The sequence below is a fragment of the Coenobita brevimanus genome, chromosome 18 (assembly GCF_032717465.1).
Source record: "Coenobita brevimanus isolate Jiangsu-jjx chromosome 18, ASM3271746v2, whole genome shotgun sequence".
Taxonomy (NCBI): Eukaryota; Metazoa; Arthropoda; class Malacostraca; order Decapoda; family Coenobitidae; genus Coenobita; species Coenobita brevimanus.
Genome location: NC_136971.1, coordinates 29,987,488 through 30,000,918, shown reverse-complemented (window position 1 = coordinate 30,000,918; position 13,431 = coordinate 29,987,488). Strand labels below are relative to the sequence as shown.

The window sequence follows — 13,431 nt, the reverse complement described above, 5'->3', positions numbered from 1 at the left end:
AGTGAAGGAAACAAAGACAAAGAACGAAAGTAGCAGAGATGACCTGTTACGTACATAAATGGCAGTGCTGGCTAGCTTTTGCATTGTAAAACTGGAGAGAAAAATTGGTGAGAATGTGCAGCCAGATGGGTGATACGCACCTGCCATAATGGAAAAGGGATGCAAGCAAACAGAAGAGCAGTGATCATTGACGTGGCGATAGTAGTGGTCCATCCAACCATCCATCATCCAATCCTATGTCACCCCACGGAGGAGCGTTGGAATCCGGGGCTAGGCAAGTTGGTCCTGACATTTAATATGAGTGGCCAGCCTCACTCATCCCTGAGTGGCATTACATGAGCAATAAACCTCAACCACCCCTTGGATATAGACCTTCACCGGCTCAATCCGATTGGAGTGCCGTAATTACCCACTAAACCACCACGGGCCAGAATTTGGTTTTATGGTTACCACTCAGCGTAGTAAATGGTTTTCTGGTGTACAGGAAGCCATTTGGCTTGTCACTCAGTGTAGAGTCACCCACAGGCAGAAGAAATTAAGAGAAAACAATGAAGGAAAGAAAGACAGAAGAGGGAGTGTATAGTCATCTGTAGGCAGAAGGACGAGGAAAGAATGAAGGAAACATGGACAGAAAAGGATGGAAGAAAAGGAGGGTGGAGGAGAGGAAAGGGTAAATATGCAAAACTGCAGCGAAGAGGAAGAGTTGGATGGGAGTCAGAACTCGTATGAAATGAGGAGTTGTAAAGAGCGAAAGCCTTTGACTCCACCTTGTTGTGAAGAAATGTGCGTGGGTAGTTCTACCACACATGAGAGTTCTGCTCCATACAGGGTCCAATAAAACCCTGTACAATGTCAATAGCTAAGTTGGGGTAAAGAAGAGACATATTAGGGTTTCCACACCTAATCTCTTGGAAGCAGAGTTTACAAGAGAAGTAATGTAATCTTACAATGATTGATCCCCAGACTGTTAAGCCCTACTATTGAGAGAAGATTGAAGATTGACTTGTATGTCAGTTAATATTAAGTGATACTCGTGAAGATTATTTTGGCACCTCGAAAGACTTAAAAACTGAGTCTATGATGCATCAAATACAACAGAATTTCTTTTACTTTAATTAGAAAAATTAGTCAAATCAGAAATTACATGTGTGATAGCCTCATTCCAAGATTGCTGAAGTAGCAACTTTGATTGATACTGTGAAAATCGTATGGAAAGGTGAAGGGTGGAGTCATCAGTATATGAGCGGATAGGGTTATTAGATGCAGAATTAAGAAGATCGTTGATGAAAAGAAAGAAGATAGTTTGTGACAGAACAGAGCCCTGAGGAACACCACTGTTGATAGGTCTAGAAAAAGACTGGTGGCCATCTACAAAAACAGCTATAGAATGAAAAGAGAAGAATCTATGGATAAAGGCATAGACAGAAAGACAGAAACAGTAAGAGGGTATTTTGGAAACAAAAAAAATATATATGTATATTTTTTCAGAAGAGGAAGGAAAGTTACATTAAATTTAAAAATACTTCCATACACCAAACTACAGGTGTTCTGCATTCCTAAAAATCTGTATATATAAAAAACTGTATGACAGTTGGACTTGAACTGCTGTGGTTTGAAGTTTGGGGGGAAGCTAATCTGGGGAGGCGAGTTCAAAAGGGAAGCAGTTCGGGGGATTAAGGAATTTTGATAGGCAGAAGTTTTACAATAAAACAGCTTGACAGTACAATCATATGTGCTACCAGATGCCCACTTAGCATGGGGGAAGGCACTGGGAGGTGGCACAATGGATGTTACTGTACTTTATCTGAGCATTTGCCATAAAAGTATGAGTTAAATGAATCGCTGAGAACTCTGGCATTGCTTGGTATGCCTCCAAGCCTTGCGCCATGGACTCATTATACAACTGCCATGACTGGGTTCATTGTGAGTTGAAATGAGATTAAAGATAAACTAAGTCGACCCCATATGACCCAGGCCTTTGACCCTTTGACTGCTGACCTAATCAGTTCATTGTCCCTTCATACTGTATCACTGACAAATGTTTGGTCGAAATCCATTGAGGGGTTCAGGAGATATCGCACCCACACCCATATGACCTTGACCTTTGACACCGTGGCCTAACTGACCAAATCAGTGCATTCTTCATTCATGCTTTATCATTGACAATAGCTTGGTCGCAATTCGTCTTGGCGATCAGGAGATATCGCATCCACAAGGATAAACTACTGTAAGCTGATCCTGTATGACCTTGACCTTTGATCTCTTTACCGAACTCACCTAACCAGTTCATCATCTCCTCACACTGTATCACTGACTTAAGTTTGCGGAATACCGTCGATGGGTTCAGGAGATATCGCGCCCACAATAATATTGCAACACACGGACCCACACAAGCACCCTCGGACGGACAGACCAATCACTTAATGCCTCCTCCAACGTAGGTGGGTGGAGGCATAATAATGCAAGGAAGGCAACAATCCGTCCTGCTTGTAGGGGAGGTATTTCGTTTGTAATTGCCGGGTTGTTAATTATTCCTATAGCCTTGTTTTGAATTTTGTACATTTGTTTTAGTGTAACCTCTCTACATGCACCCTACAAGGATGACTAGTATTCGAGCTGAGAGCGCACATGACTTTTAAATTACAGCTAACTGCTCGTCAGTGAAGAAGTTAGGGATTCTGTACAATAACCCAAATTTCTTTAGGGCGGTTTTAGCAAGTGATCTAACGTAAGAGGTCCAACTGAGGGTATTGTTCAGCGAAACACCGAGGATTTCAGTACTTTAGAGGTAGGAATACAGGTTGCATCGTAGGTAATATAGGAATCAGGAAATACCTGTCTATTAGTAAAATGGATATATATATATATATATATATATATATATATATATATATATATATATATATATATATATATATATATATATATATATATATATATATATATATGGTTTTCCTAGTATTAAATGAGAATTTTATTTTGTCCCCAGTCTTGATTTATGGAGACTGTTGTGCTGAGTTGGGAATTAGAGATATCAAACTTTGTGAATGGGTGTTTAATTGTAGTGGGACTGTTAAGCGTTGAGTCATCTGCATATGAGTGAATGGGATTATGGGTGACAGACAAGAGATAATTAATATGATTAAAGAACAGGGTTGGAGCCAGGACTGATCCTCACGGGACGGCAGAATTAATGGAAATCGGAATATGCATCATATACCTTTAATCTGGTCTTTCTGTTGCTGAGATATAAGGAAATCAGTGAGACAAAAGATAAGTCATAGCAAGGGAGTATGGATAACAGGGAACGGTCCCACACTGCGTCCAAAGTTTTAGAAACACCAAGGGCTACTGCATAAGGTTCTCCATGTTCGTCAGTTGATTGAGTAATGAGACTGAGTAGATCAACAGTGGGCCTTTCGTAGCAGAAACCATTCTGTCTGTTTATGTTTGAATCAAGATGTTTAACAATGTGCTTATTAATGACAATAAATACAAATCTCAAATACTTTTCCAGGCAAACATATAATAGTTATTGGTTTGTAATCAGTGAGATCAGAGGAACTTCTGTTCTTAGAACTAGATGGATGATTGCTTCTTTCCAAAAATCAGGGAATGAAGAGGCACTTATGTATGATCTCAGTAATTTAGCTTAGATGAGGAGCAAGTTCCAGGAAACACTTTTTCAAAACTATAGGAGGAATTCCATCTCGACCTGGAGCTTTGTTGGCTGGTAAATTGTTTAAGTCAAATTTTATATAATATCTAGTCTTTATTTTTAGTGGAACAGTTTCAAGAGAGTCAAGTTCTAGTAGAGGAACGTTCTGACTGACTTCCTCTAAGATAGAATTTCTGGCAAGGTATTGGCAAGAATGTTAGTTTTTCCACGTAGGTCATTTACAGTGTTTCTTAACCATTCTCATATGTTTTTTATGTCGTTCGTATTATATAAGAGTCTGCTTAAGTGTAATGTAGAAAATAAATCACTATGGAAGATGTATTACGAAATCACCAATGCACTTAGAATATGGGCTAAAGAGCTGCATATCTGATTGGCTTCGGAAATGTAACACATTTTCCTTCGTCACTTATTCTGCTCATCACATCTGAATCCTCTTGTATCTTAAACTGACGCAAATCTATCTATACTCAAATGATCCCAACAGAATCCAGCAACATGTGAAAGTGTAATACGCAAAATAAATCGCAAAGGAAGAGGTGCTATGAAGCCTCCTATGCCACTCAGAATATGGTCCAAAGGTTGAATGCCCCTTGATCCAGTTCACGGAGCAACGGACTTAGATGTAATCTCGAATGCTGCAGGTCATAATTATTCTGTCATTCATTCACCTTAATCTGGCCCAAATACAGTGTGGATTGTAGCACTCCACTAGAAACTCACCTGATGCTATCTTATGTGTTATGGGGACGGCTTAGTCTGCTGGTGTGGGTGTAGATGTCGCTGAGAGCCATCCCCTCAACACACTAACAAGCTCCTGTTGAATTAGAAGAGGAGCGTCATATGGAGACCACCCTGTGTTCGCCTTTTTGCAGTTCATTTGATGTAGTTCAGTGGCAAAAAGATAACACTATGGTTGCACATCGGTTTCACAGCACCTCTTGGTGACTAGCATCATATTCGAATATTATTATTATTTTTTAAATCTAACTCGGTGTTCTAGAGGAACAGATGGGGATTTTTAGCCAAGTTAAGGTGAAAAGTCTGCAGCGAAGAGAAGGCCGAGACTTAGCAAACATCGGGTGTCTACCTTAACTATTTCACTTGGTGGGGTTGTTCTTCCGGTGAATAAAATCGTCTTGCATAATACAGAGTAAAAATACAAAGTACAACTGAGGTTATGTGTCGAAGATCGGGCAATGAAGGAAATACAATCAGGGCCTAAGGTTGTGTGAAAGAGTCAGTGACGATAGAATATCCCTTCTGTACCTTTAACCACTAATTACTTTGACACAACTTTTGACTCCTACTGCATTGTGATCTGATAGAACTGTAGACCTCCAACACAGCTGTTGGCCCCGGCTGTACAGCCATCTGACACAACTGTTGACCCCGACTGTAACCCGTCTCACAGAACTGTTGACCCTAACTGTACTTTTATCTAACACAACTGCTGAACTCGAATATACGTCATCGCGTTTAAGGTGCCCACCCTTATGATGTAGTGTATTCATTTCATTCTTGCTGCCTCCACATGATTCTGTTTATTTGAGGAGAAACTCTTCGAACCGGAGGGCTTTGGTGGTCTGAATTATTCCTCTTCACTTCCAGAGGTCTTTCCAAATTTGACTGAAATCGTCTGATGGTAGCAAAAAAAAAAAAAAAAAAAAAAAAAAAAGTCATCGGACAAGTAGTTCAATACTTCTTGTAATAAGTCAACACAAATCTTTTTTTTTTTTTTTTCGTCTCACAGTGCTATTTCCATTATATGCTCAACTATGGTTTATTCTCTTTATCTTGGTTGAGATTTCCATTGCTCTGCAATATTTTTCCCGTTGACCAATGTCAGAATATGATACGACCATGCATCCTTTCGATTGCAGTTTTTATTTATTTATTTATTTATTCATATCAGGCAACTTATTCTAGTGTTGATCTCTCTTTCGAGTTCAGCATTCAAGACAGAAAAATGGCAATTTTATGCCTATAGTTCATTCACTTTAACTAGGCAGTGATTATTGTCCTCTTGTATCTTGTTTTACACAGCTAAGTGGCAGAATGAGCCAGTACTAGAAACCTGCATCCTTTTATGTGGCGTTTCTTCGCAACTAGCACCATAACAAGGGAATATCTTGCTTGATACCAGCATTCAAGACAGAGAGATGACAGTTTTAAGCCAGGTTAAAGTGAACAGAGTATAGTTCTATGCCGCTGACCAGCACTGGGGTGGGAATCTCAAACATATTCATAATAGATCCCCTGTCGTAACTTTTATATATATATTTTTATTTATTTATTTATTTATTTATTTATATTTTTTTATTTATTATTATTTTTTAGTTATTTATTCATTTATTTTTCAGGAAGAACTATATTTTTTTCACTTTAACCTGTCCCAGATTTTTTTTTTTTTTTCATGTAAGTCAGTTGAGTTGCAATTGATTTTTACACCTCAGCCTTCAGATTGAAAAGATGGGGACTTTAGACTAGGTTAGAGTAAAACAGTACAGTGTCACGGGAAGTATGTGCATTGTCTTTGTTGCCCTTTCTGAAAAAGAAAGAATAAAAGGAAAAAGGGTATAACGTACAATAATTTTCCTACTCTATGAATATATGTGTTATGCCCTGCAGGAATAAGAGACATGGAAAAACTCTGCATTTTCCTTCTATGGCCCTTCCGTCAAAAGCAGAATCTAAGTTACAAAGCTGAATCGATTGTCAGTGTCTGAGAATTCATTACAACGGCCCACATACTAGTCGGTTAGGAAGGCTTACTAGCAACTCTTCCAAATACGTTTTCTTCACATACTGCAGCTTACTGTTTTCTCAAATGTTATTTTTCTGTCCGACAAGAACAGTTTGTTTTCAACCCTGTTTGTTTGTCTGTTTGTTAGTTTGTCTGTTAGCAGTATTACTCCTAAACTAGATGAGAGATTTTGACCTAATTTTGTGGATAGATAGCCCATGTCCCAGGAAACAATCGATTAAGTTTTGGGACCGGTCCGGATCGTAGTACAGATTCTGGATCAGAAAAACACTTTCTGCGAAATCCAAATCACTGATGAAAAAACGTAACCCATTTTGAAGAGCAGTTTGGAAATTATGTTGCCCTTATCGGAGAGATGCGCTCCACTGAGTGCCCCTCTTGTTGTCTTTGTAATAACGGCATAGATTTTTATTAACAACATAGTAGTAGTAGTAGTAGTTGTTGCTGTAGTATAGTAGTAGTAGTAGTAGTAGTTGTAGTATAGTAGTAGTAGTAGTAGTAGTAGTTGTAGTATAGTAGTAGTAGTAGTAGCAGCTGTTTTATAGCAGAAGCAATTGTTGTTGTTCTTAATGTTGCTTAAACCCCACTTCCATCTGAAATGTAAACCCACTAGATTGTAGACTGAAATCCCCCCTCCCTCTTTGCTCTCAGCCATATCTTCTTCTGTGGATAGGGAGAAAATTTAAGACTGCATAACCAGGGAGTGGAACCAACCAGCTAATTCAAAGCCACCGTGCGAAGGCTCCCCTATCCAGCACCACATAACGTACAGGAGATTATTAACATGCCATAAGAAGCAGCCCCAGCAGCAGCAGCAGCAGTAGTCGTAGTCGTAGTAGTAGTAGTAGTAGTAGTAGTTGGAACCCCAGCCTCATATGAACACTAAGTTCAGGAACGCGGTGAACTGCAGGCCGAAGTTGCCCTTCTTCTGCCGGCCACCATCCTCCATTTGGAAGATAGGAACGGAACTGAGAGACGTTTTTATTACCGGGAAGTCCCACCGCCAGATAATGTTGGTGCCACCATTTGAAGGCATCCATCTCCAGCACCATTATGTCACTTATAGAAGGAGGGGTGGCTGTAGCCCAATCGGTAGAGACGTGGCCTGGGGGACTGTAGGCGAGTCGGTAGAGAGGTGGCCTGCAGTCCTAACTGGCACAGGTTCGAATCCCTGCTGGGGCTGGGAATAATTTAAGGGTTTGTATAGACCCAGGTTCGAATCCCTGCTGGGGCAGGGAATAGTTTAAAGGTTTGTATTTTATTGCCAGCCCCCGCCCCGGAGGGGCTCGGGGACGGGTATTGTTTTCACTTGGTTTGTCTGTCAGTTTTTTTGTTTGTTTGTCTGTCTGTCTATTAACAACTTGACGTGAAAACTACCTGTGCGTTTTTTACTAAAATTACAGGGATGATGGGCTATGACCTTCTGATCACCTGATTAAATTTTATTCCTAATTGGGCCAAGGCCCAGGCGGTAGGCCCAAAAAATGAAAAAAAAAAAAAAAGGGGGGGGAGGAGAGAGGTAAAAATCGTTTTTTCGCCATAACTCCTTTCAAATTCGTCACATCCACATGAACCAAAACTTAAAGGTGCATCTTTCAAATACGCATCCTATAACATGCCTCATTACATCAGGGGGTCACCTCCCAGTCAGCGGTAGGGGGGTCAGTGTCAGGTGGGTCGGGCCTAATATATCAAATGGTCAAAAAATCGTCAATTTTCACCCGATTTTCTCCAAATTTGATATGCGACATCTTTGACTAGATATCCTGTTGTGTTTATACGTCAACACTAAAATGACTGACGGGAACGGGTTTGCTGCCTTGGCATCGCTTCTTGTTAGCAGACTTTACTGATCTACCATAAGCCTCGCCGACATGTCGCAAAACTAACCTGCTAATACGAATACACCAGTCCTGTATGAAGCAGTACTAACATGTATCCATTATGGGTGGTGGGTGTTAGCACCAAAGTATTGACATGTGGTGGTGTATGGTATGTAGGGCTACTGTCCTTGGGAACGGGTTGCAAAGCCTATGCCCGGAGTCGAACTCACACACACACACACACATTATATATATATATATATTTATACTGTGACTGTCTCAGTGGCATGTATTCATTAATCATCATTTTACCAGTTCGTTCTGTCCTCCAGTTTCTTAGCATTAGATGCTCCTAAGCCATTCCTTGCTACGGTAAAAACACAAACAAGTCATAAATTATTAACTATTCCCTTTCACTGACCCACCTGGTTAACAAACCTACTGTACATCTTTTCTATATTTAATGACCTAGAGCAGCTTGTACAGCAACCTACCCATATCCCTGACCGACCTGGATAGAGTTCCAACATACTTAATTCTTCCTTACAACAAATCCTTCTACTTACGCTGTAAATCTTTCCTCTCCGTTGGGCTTCTCCGATCACAACCTTATCACCTTGATCTGTCCCATTGCTCTAGTACGGCCTGTGGACCCTTCAAAGAAACGTCAGTTGTGGCACTTTGGAGCTGCCGACTGGGAAGCCTTAGGCAGTACTTCTTTGATTGTCTGTGGAATGATTATTGCTTCCATGGCTGGGAACCATCTGAGTGTGCCATGAATATTACAGAGGTTATTCTGTCGGGCATAGAAGCTTTTTTTTTTTTTTTTATGTGTTCTCTGGGCATAGGCTTTTCTCATATCCTTTAATTAATGCAAAAAAAAAAAAAAAAAAAAAAAGATTTAATCACGCTTGTTCTAATGCTGTCCACAACAAGGAGAAGGCCAACAAAAGGTACCAAAGTCAGTTCACCCCTGAATCTCATCTTTTTTATGTTTCTGCCCGAAGTCATGCTAAGTCTGTTCTTCATTCAGCTAAAAATAATTTCATCCGTACTAAGTGCTCTGAACTCTCCAACTCGAATTCTTTCCACTTCCTCTGGCATCTTGCCAAACAACGTTACCTCATCATCCTTCCCTCCTCTTTTTCACTCTGATGGCTCTGCAGCTATTTCTTCTACTGATAAAGCAGAACTATTTGCTCAGACTTTCTCCTCCAGTGCCACCTTAGACAATTCCAGTGCTGTCCCTCCATATCTTCTCCCCTCTGACTTCCTCATTGCTGACATAAGAAATTCTTCACTTGATGTATTTTTTGCCGTCACTGGCCTCAGTACTAACAAGGCATATGGGCCTGATGGGGTACCCCCTGTTGTCCTTAAGAACTGTGCTTCTGTGCTGACACCCTGCCTAGGTAAAGTCTTTCATCTTTGTTTATCAACTTGCACCTTTCCTTCTTACTGGAAGTTTGCTCTCATTCAGCCAGTCCCAAAGAAGGGTGACCATTCCCAGCCCTCTGACAATCGCCCAATTGTTTTAACATCCTGTATTTCAAAAGTTTTGGGGTCTATTCTTAAAAAAAAAAAAAAAAATTCTTTCCTATCACAACCTTCTTTCTGATCGTCAGTATGGGTTCTACGAGGGATGCTCCGTTGGTGATCTTCTGAACTAACTTTCATCCTCCACTCTTCCGGTGACGACCCAGTGAGATGTCTGGAACCACTGTCTGACTGACTTCTTCATTTCTGCAAAATTCGCAGCCCTTCCTCTAACTTTCTCTCTGTTAAGCACCACCTCTCCTCCTCTAAACCTCACCTCTTCCTAACTGAGACAGCTGTCTGAGGCAACTGATGGCAAACCCTTCTCTGTATCCTCCTACTTTCTCGATACTCATTTCAAAGCTAAGGGTGGCTGTCGCGTATTATGTATGCAACGACTTCTTGCTGTCGTGTTCCTGAACTTGATTCTCCTGTCCATATTTCCTTTCTCTGAAATCTCCATTTTAGGAGATTTCAATGTTCACCACCACCTTTGGCTCTCCTCTCTATTCACTGATCCACCTGGTGAACAAGCCTACTTCTTGTCAATCCTCAATGACCTAGAGCAGCTTGTAAAGCACCCAACCTGTACCCCTACCCGCCTCAGCGAGAGTTCCAACATACTAGACCTCTTTCTTACAACTAATCCTTCTGCTTCTGCTGTAAATCTTTCCTCTCTGTTGGGCTCCTCCAGTCAAAACCTTATTATCTTAACCTATCCTATTGCTACAGTACGGCATGTGGACCCTTCAAAGAAACTTTAGTTGTGGCTCTTTGGAGGTGCTGATTGGGAGGCCCTCAGGCAATACTTCTTTGATTATCCCTGGAATGATTATTGCTTCCATGGCCGAGAGCCATATGAGTGTGCTATGACCATTACGGAGGTTATTCTCTCTGTCATGGAAGCATACATTCCAGTCTCATATCCATTGACTAATGCAAAAAACCCTCGGTTTAATCACGCTTGTTCTAATGCTGTCCACAACAATAAGAAGGCCTACAAAAGCTACCGGAGCCAACCCACCCCTGAATCTCATCTTTTTGTAAAGATGAGACATATTCCTGTTAGGGCGATGCTTTTAAGGTGGATTACTCTAATGCCATCCACACTGCTGTTTATATTCCCAGTTTTATAAGGTATTCGAAAGCTAATATCTCATTAATTATGGCCTCCATTTTCTTCGAATTTCTTCCAGCTTTCAATACCCAGTGATGAATTGCTAATAAAGACGCCTCTTCACACCAGAAAGAGTTTTATTTTAAGTTACACGTATATTTCCATCACTAAATTCTGTTATTTCAACTTTACGTCTTGAGCACGATGAAGTCTGATGTTCTGAGCGGCGCGCGTGTGTGTGTGTGTGTATATACAGTATATATATATATATATATATATATATATATATATATATATATATATATATATATATATATATATATATATATATATATATATATATATATATATATATATATATATATATATATATATATATATATATATATATATATATATATATATTCTTCTACTGATAAAGCAGATCTTTTCGCACAGACTTTCTCCTCCAATTCCACCTTAGACGATTCCGGTGCTGTTCCTCCATCACTTCCCCCTCTGACTTCCTCATGGCTGACATTAAAATTTCTTCAGTTGATGTATTTTCTGCCATCACTGGCCTCAGTACTAACAAGGCATATGGGCCTGATGGGGTCCCTCCTGTTGTTCTCAAGAACTGTGCTTCTGTGCTTACACCCTGCCTAGGCAAACTATTTCGCCTTTGTCTGTCAACTTGTACCTTTCCTTCTTGCTGGAAGTTTGCTCTCATTCAGCCAGTCCCAAAGAAGGGTGACCACTCCCAACCCTCCAACTATCGTCCAATTGCTTTAACGTCCTGTATTTCAAAAGTTTTCGAGTCAATTCTTAATAGAAAAATTTTAAGACATCTTTCCTATCACAACCTTCTTTCCGATCGTCAGTATGGGTTCCGTCAGGGACGCTCCACTGGCGATCTTCTCACCTACCTTTCAGACTCCTGGTCATCCTCCTTTCGGGACTTTGGCGAAAGCTTTGCCATTGCACTTGACATCTCAAAGGCTTTCGATCGAGTCTGGCATAAATCTTTAATTTCCAACCTGCCCTCCTACGGTTTCTATCCTTCTATCTGTGCCTTCATCTCTAACTTCCTTTCTGGTCGTTCTATAGCTGCTGTTGTAGACGGTTACGGTTCTTCTCATAGAGCTATCAATAATGGTGCTCCTCAGGGCTCTGCCCTATCCCCAATTCTCTTCCTTTTATCTATCAATGACCTTCTAAGCTGTACATCTAATCCTATTCACTCATATTCTGATGACTCCACCCTTCACCTTTCTATTCGCTTCCCGCAGCTTCGATCTCAGCAGTTGCTTCAACAAACAAAGGATGAGGCTATGGCACACCTAATGTCTGACTTGGTTCATATTTCTGATTGGGGTTTTTAATGCATCAAAAACTCAGATTTTTCATCTATCAACCCGACAGAATCTTCCACAGGTGTACCCTCTCATTTTTAACAATATCCAGCCCAATCCCGCATCATCTCTAAACATGCTTGGGGTTTCATTCTCTCGGGATTTATCTTGGAAAAAACATATTATCTCCCTTGTAAAATCTGCTTTCAAGAGATTGGTTGTGCTAAGCCGACTCCATACCTTCTTTACCCCTTCATAGTTGTTGACTTTATACACGGGTTTTATTCGCCCCTGTGTAGAGTACAACTCTCATGTGTGGGGAGGCTTCCCACACACAGCTCTTCTCAATAGGATGGAGTCAAAGGCATTTCACCTCATTAACTCTCCTCTTCTTACTGACTCCCTTCAACTTCTCTCTTCACCGCACTGTTGAATCTTTATCACTTTCCTGTTTCTACTTCAGTTGTCACTGCTCCACTGAACTGTCTGCTTGCAGCTCTCCACCACTACGGCGGACACGTAGCACTCATCTAGCAACATACCCTAATCCCTTTTCTGTCCAACTCTCTAATGCAAGAGTTAACCGCTACACCCAATCTTTCATGTATGCAAGAGGTCAACTCTGGAACTGTCTTCCTCTGTCTGTTTTTCCTACTGCCTACGATCTCCAGTCTTTCAAACTCAATGTGTCTAGGCAACTCAAAATGAGTGGATTTTGAATTTGGCTCTGTATTGCCTTGTTTTTGTTTTTCTTCTTTGAGGGAGCAATTTGCAGGCCACTGTCCTTTGGTTTCTTCTTCCTTGCATTCAAAAAACCTTTCTCCTCATGCACCAAATTATTGCAGCATGGCTGTAACAAAAGATCTCCAGGGGCGACCGGCTGAATTGGTCGGCTTCTTGCAGTCCACTGGTTCAAATTCAGATGATCCTGAGATTGCAACAACAACACCAACAACAACAACAACGACAACATATCCTAAGGCAGCCATGGCTCTAAATCACGCTGTTCTTTATCTCCAGGAGGTGTACCGCAGTGAGCACCGCGTGACGCTGTGCCTGACTCAGCTGCGTGACAGGGCATCAGGTGTGTACCGCTGTGAGGTCATTGCCGAGCATCCCAGTTTCCGTACAGAGACGGCCAAGGCATACATGATAGTCCTTAGTAAGTATTATCAGTT

At 40.9% G+C, this 13,431-nt stretch overlaps 1 protein-coding gene across 1 annotated transcript in view; it reads left to right on the top strand.

Annotated features, from left to right (window-relative positions):
- LOC145391443 (uncharacterized) overlaps positions 1 to 13,431 on the top strand; it is a 238,177-nt gene that overhangs the window by 19,475 nt on the left and 205,271 nt on the right. Inside the window, exon 4 of the mRNA XM_080266056.1 lies at positions 13,274 to 13,415. Coding sequence (XP_080122182.1) covers positions 13,274 to 13,415 — 142 coding nt within the window. The remainder of the gene's footprint in view (positions 1 to 13,273; positions 13,416 to 13,431) is intronic.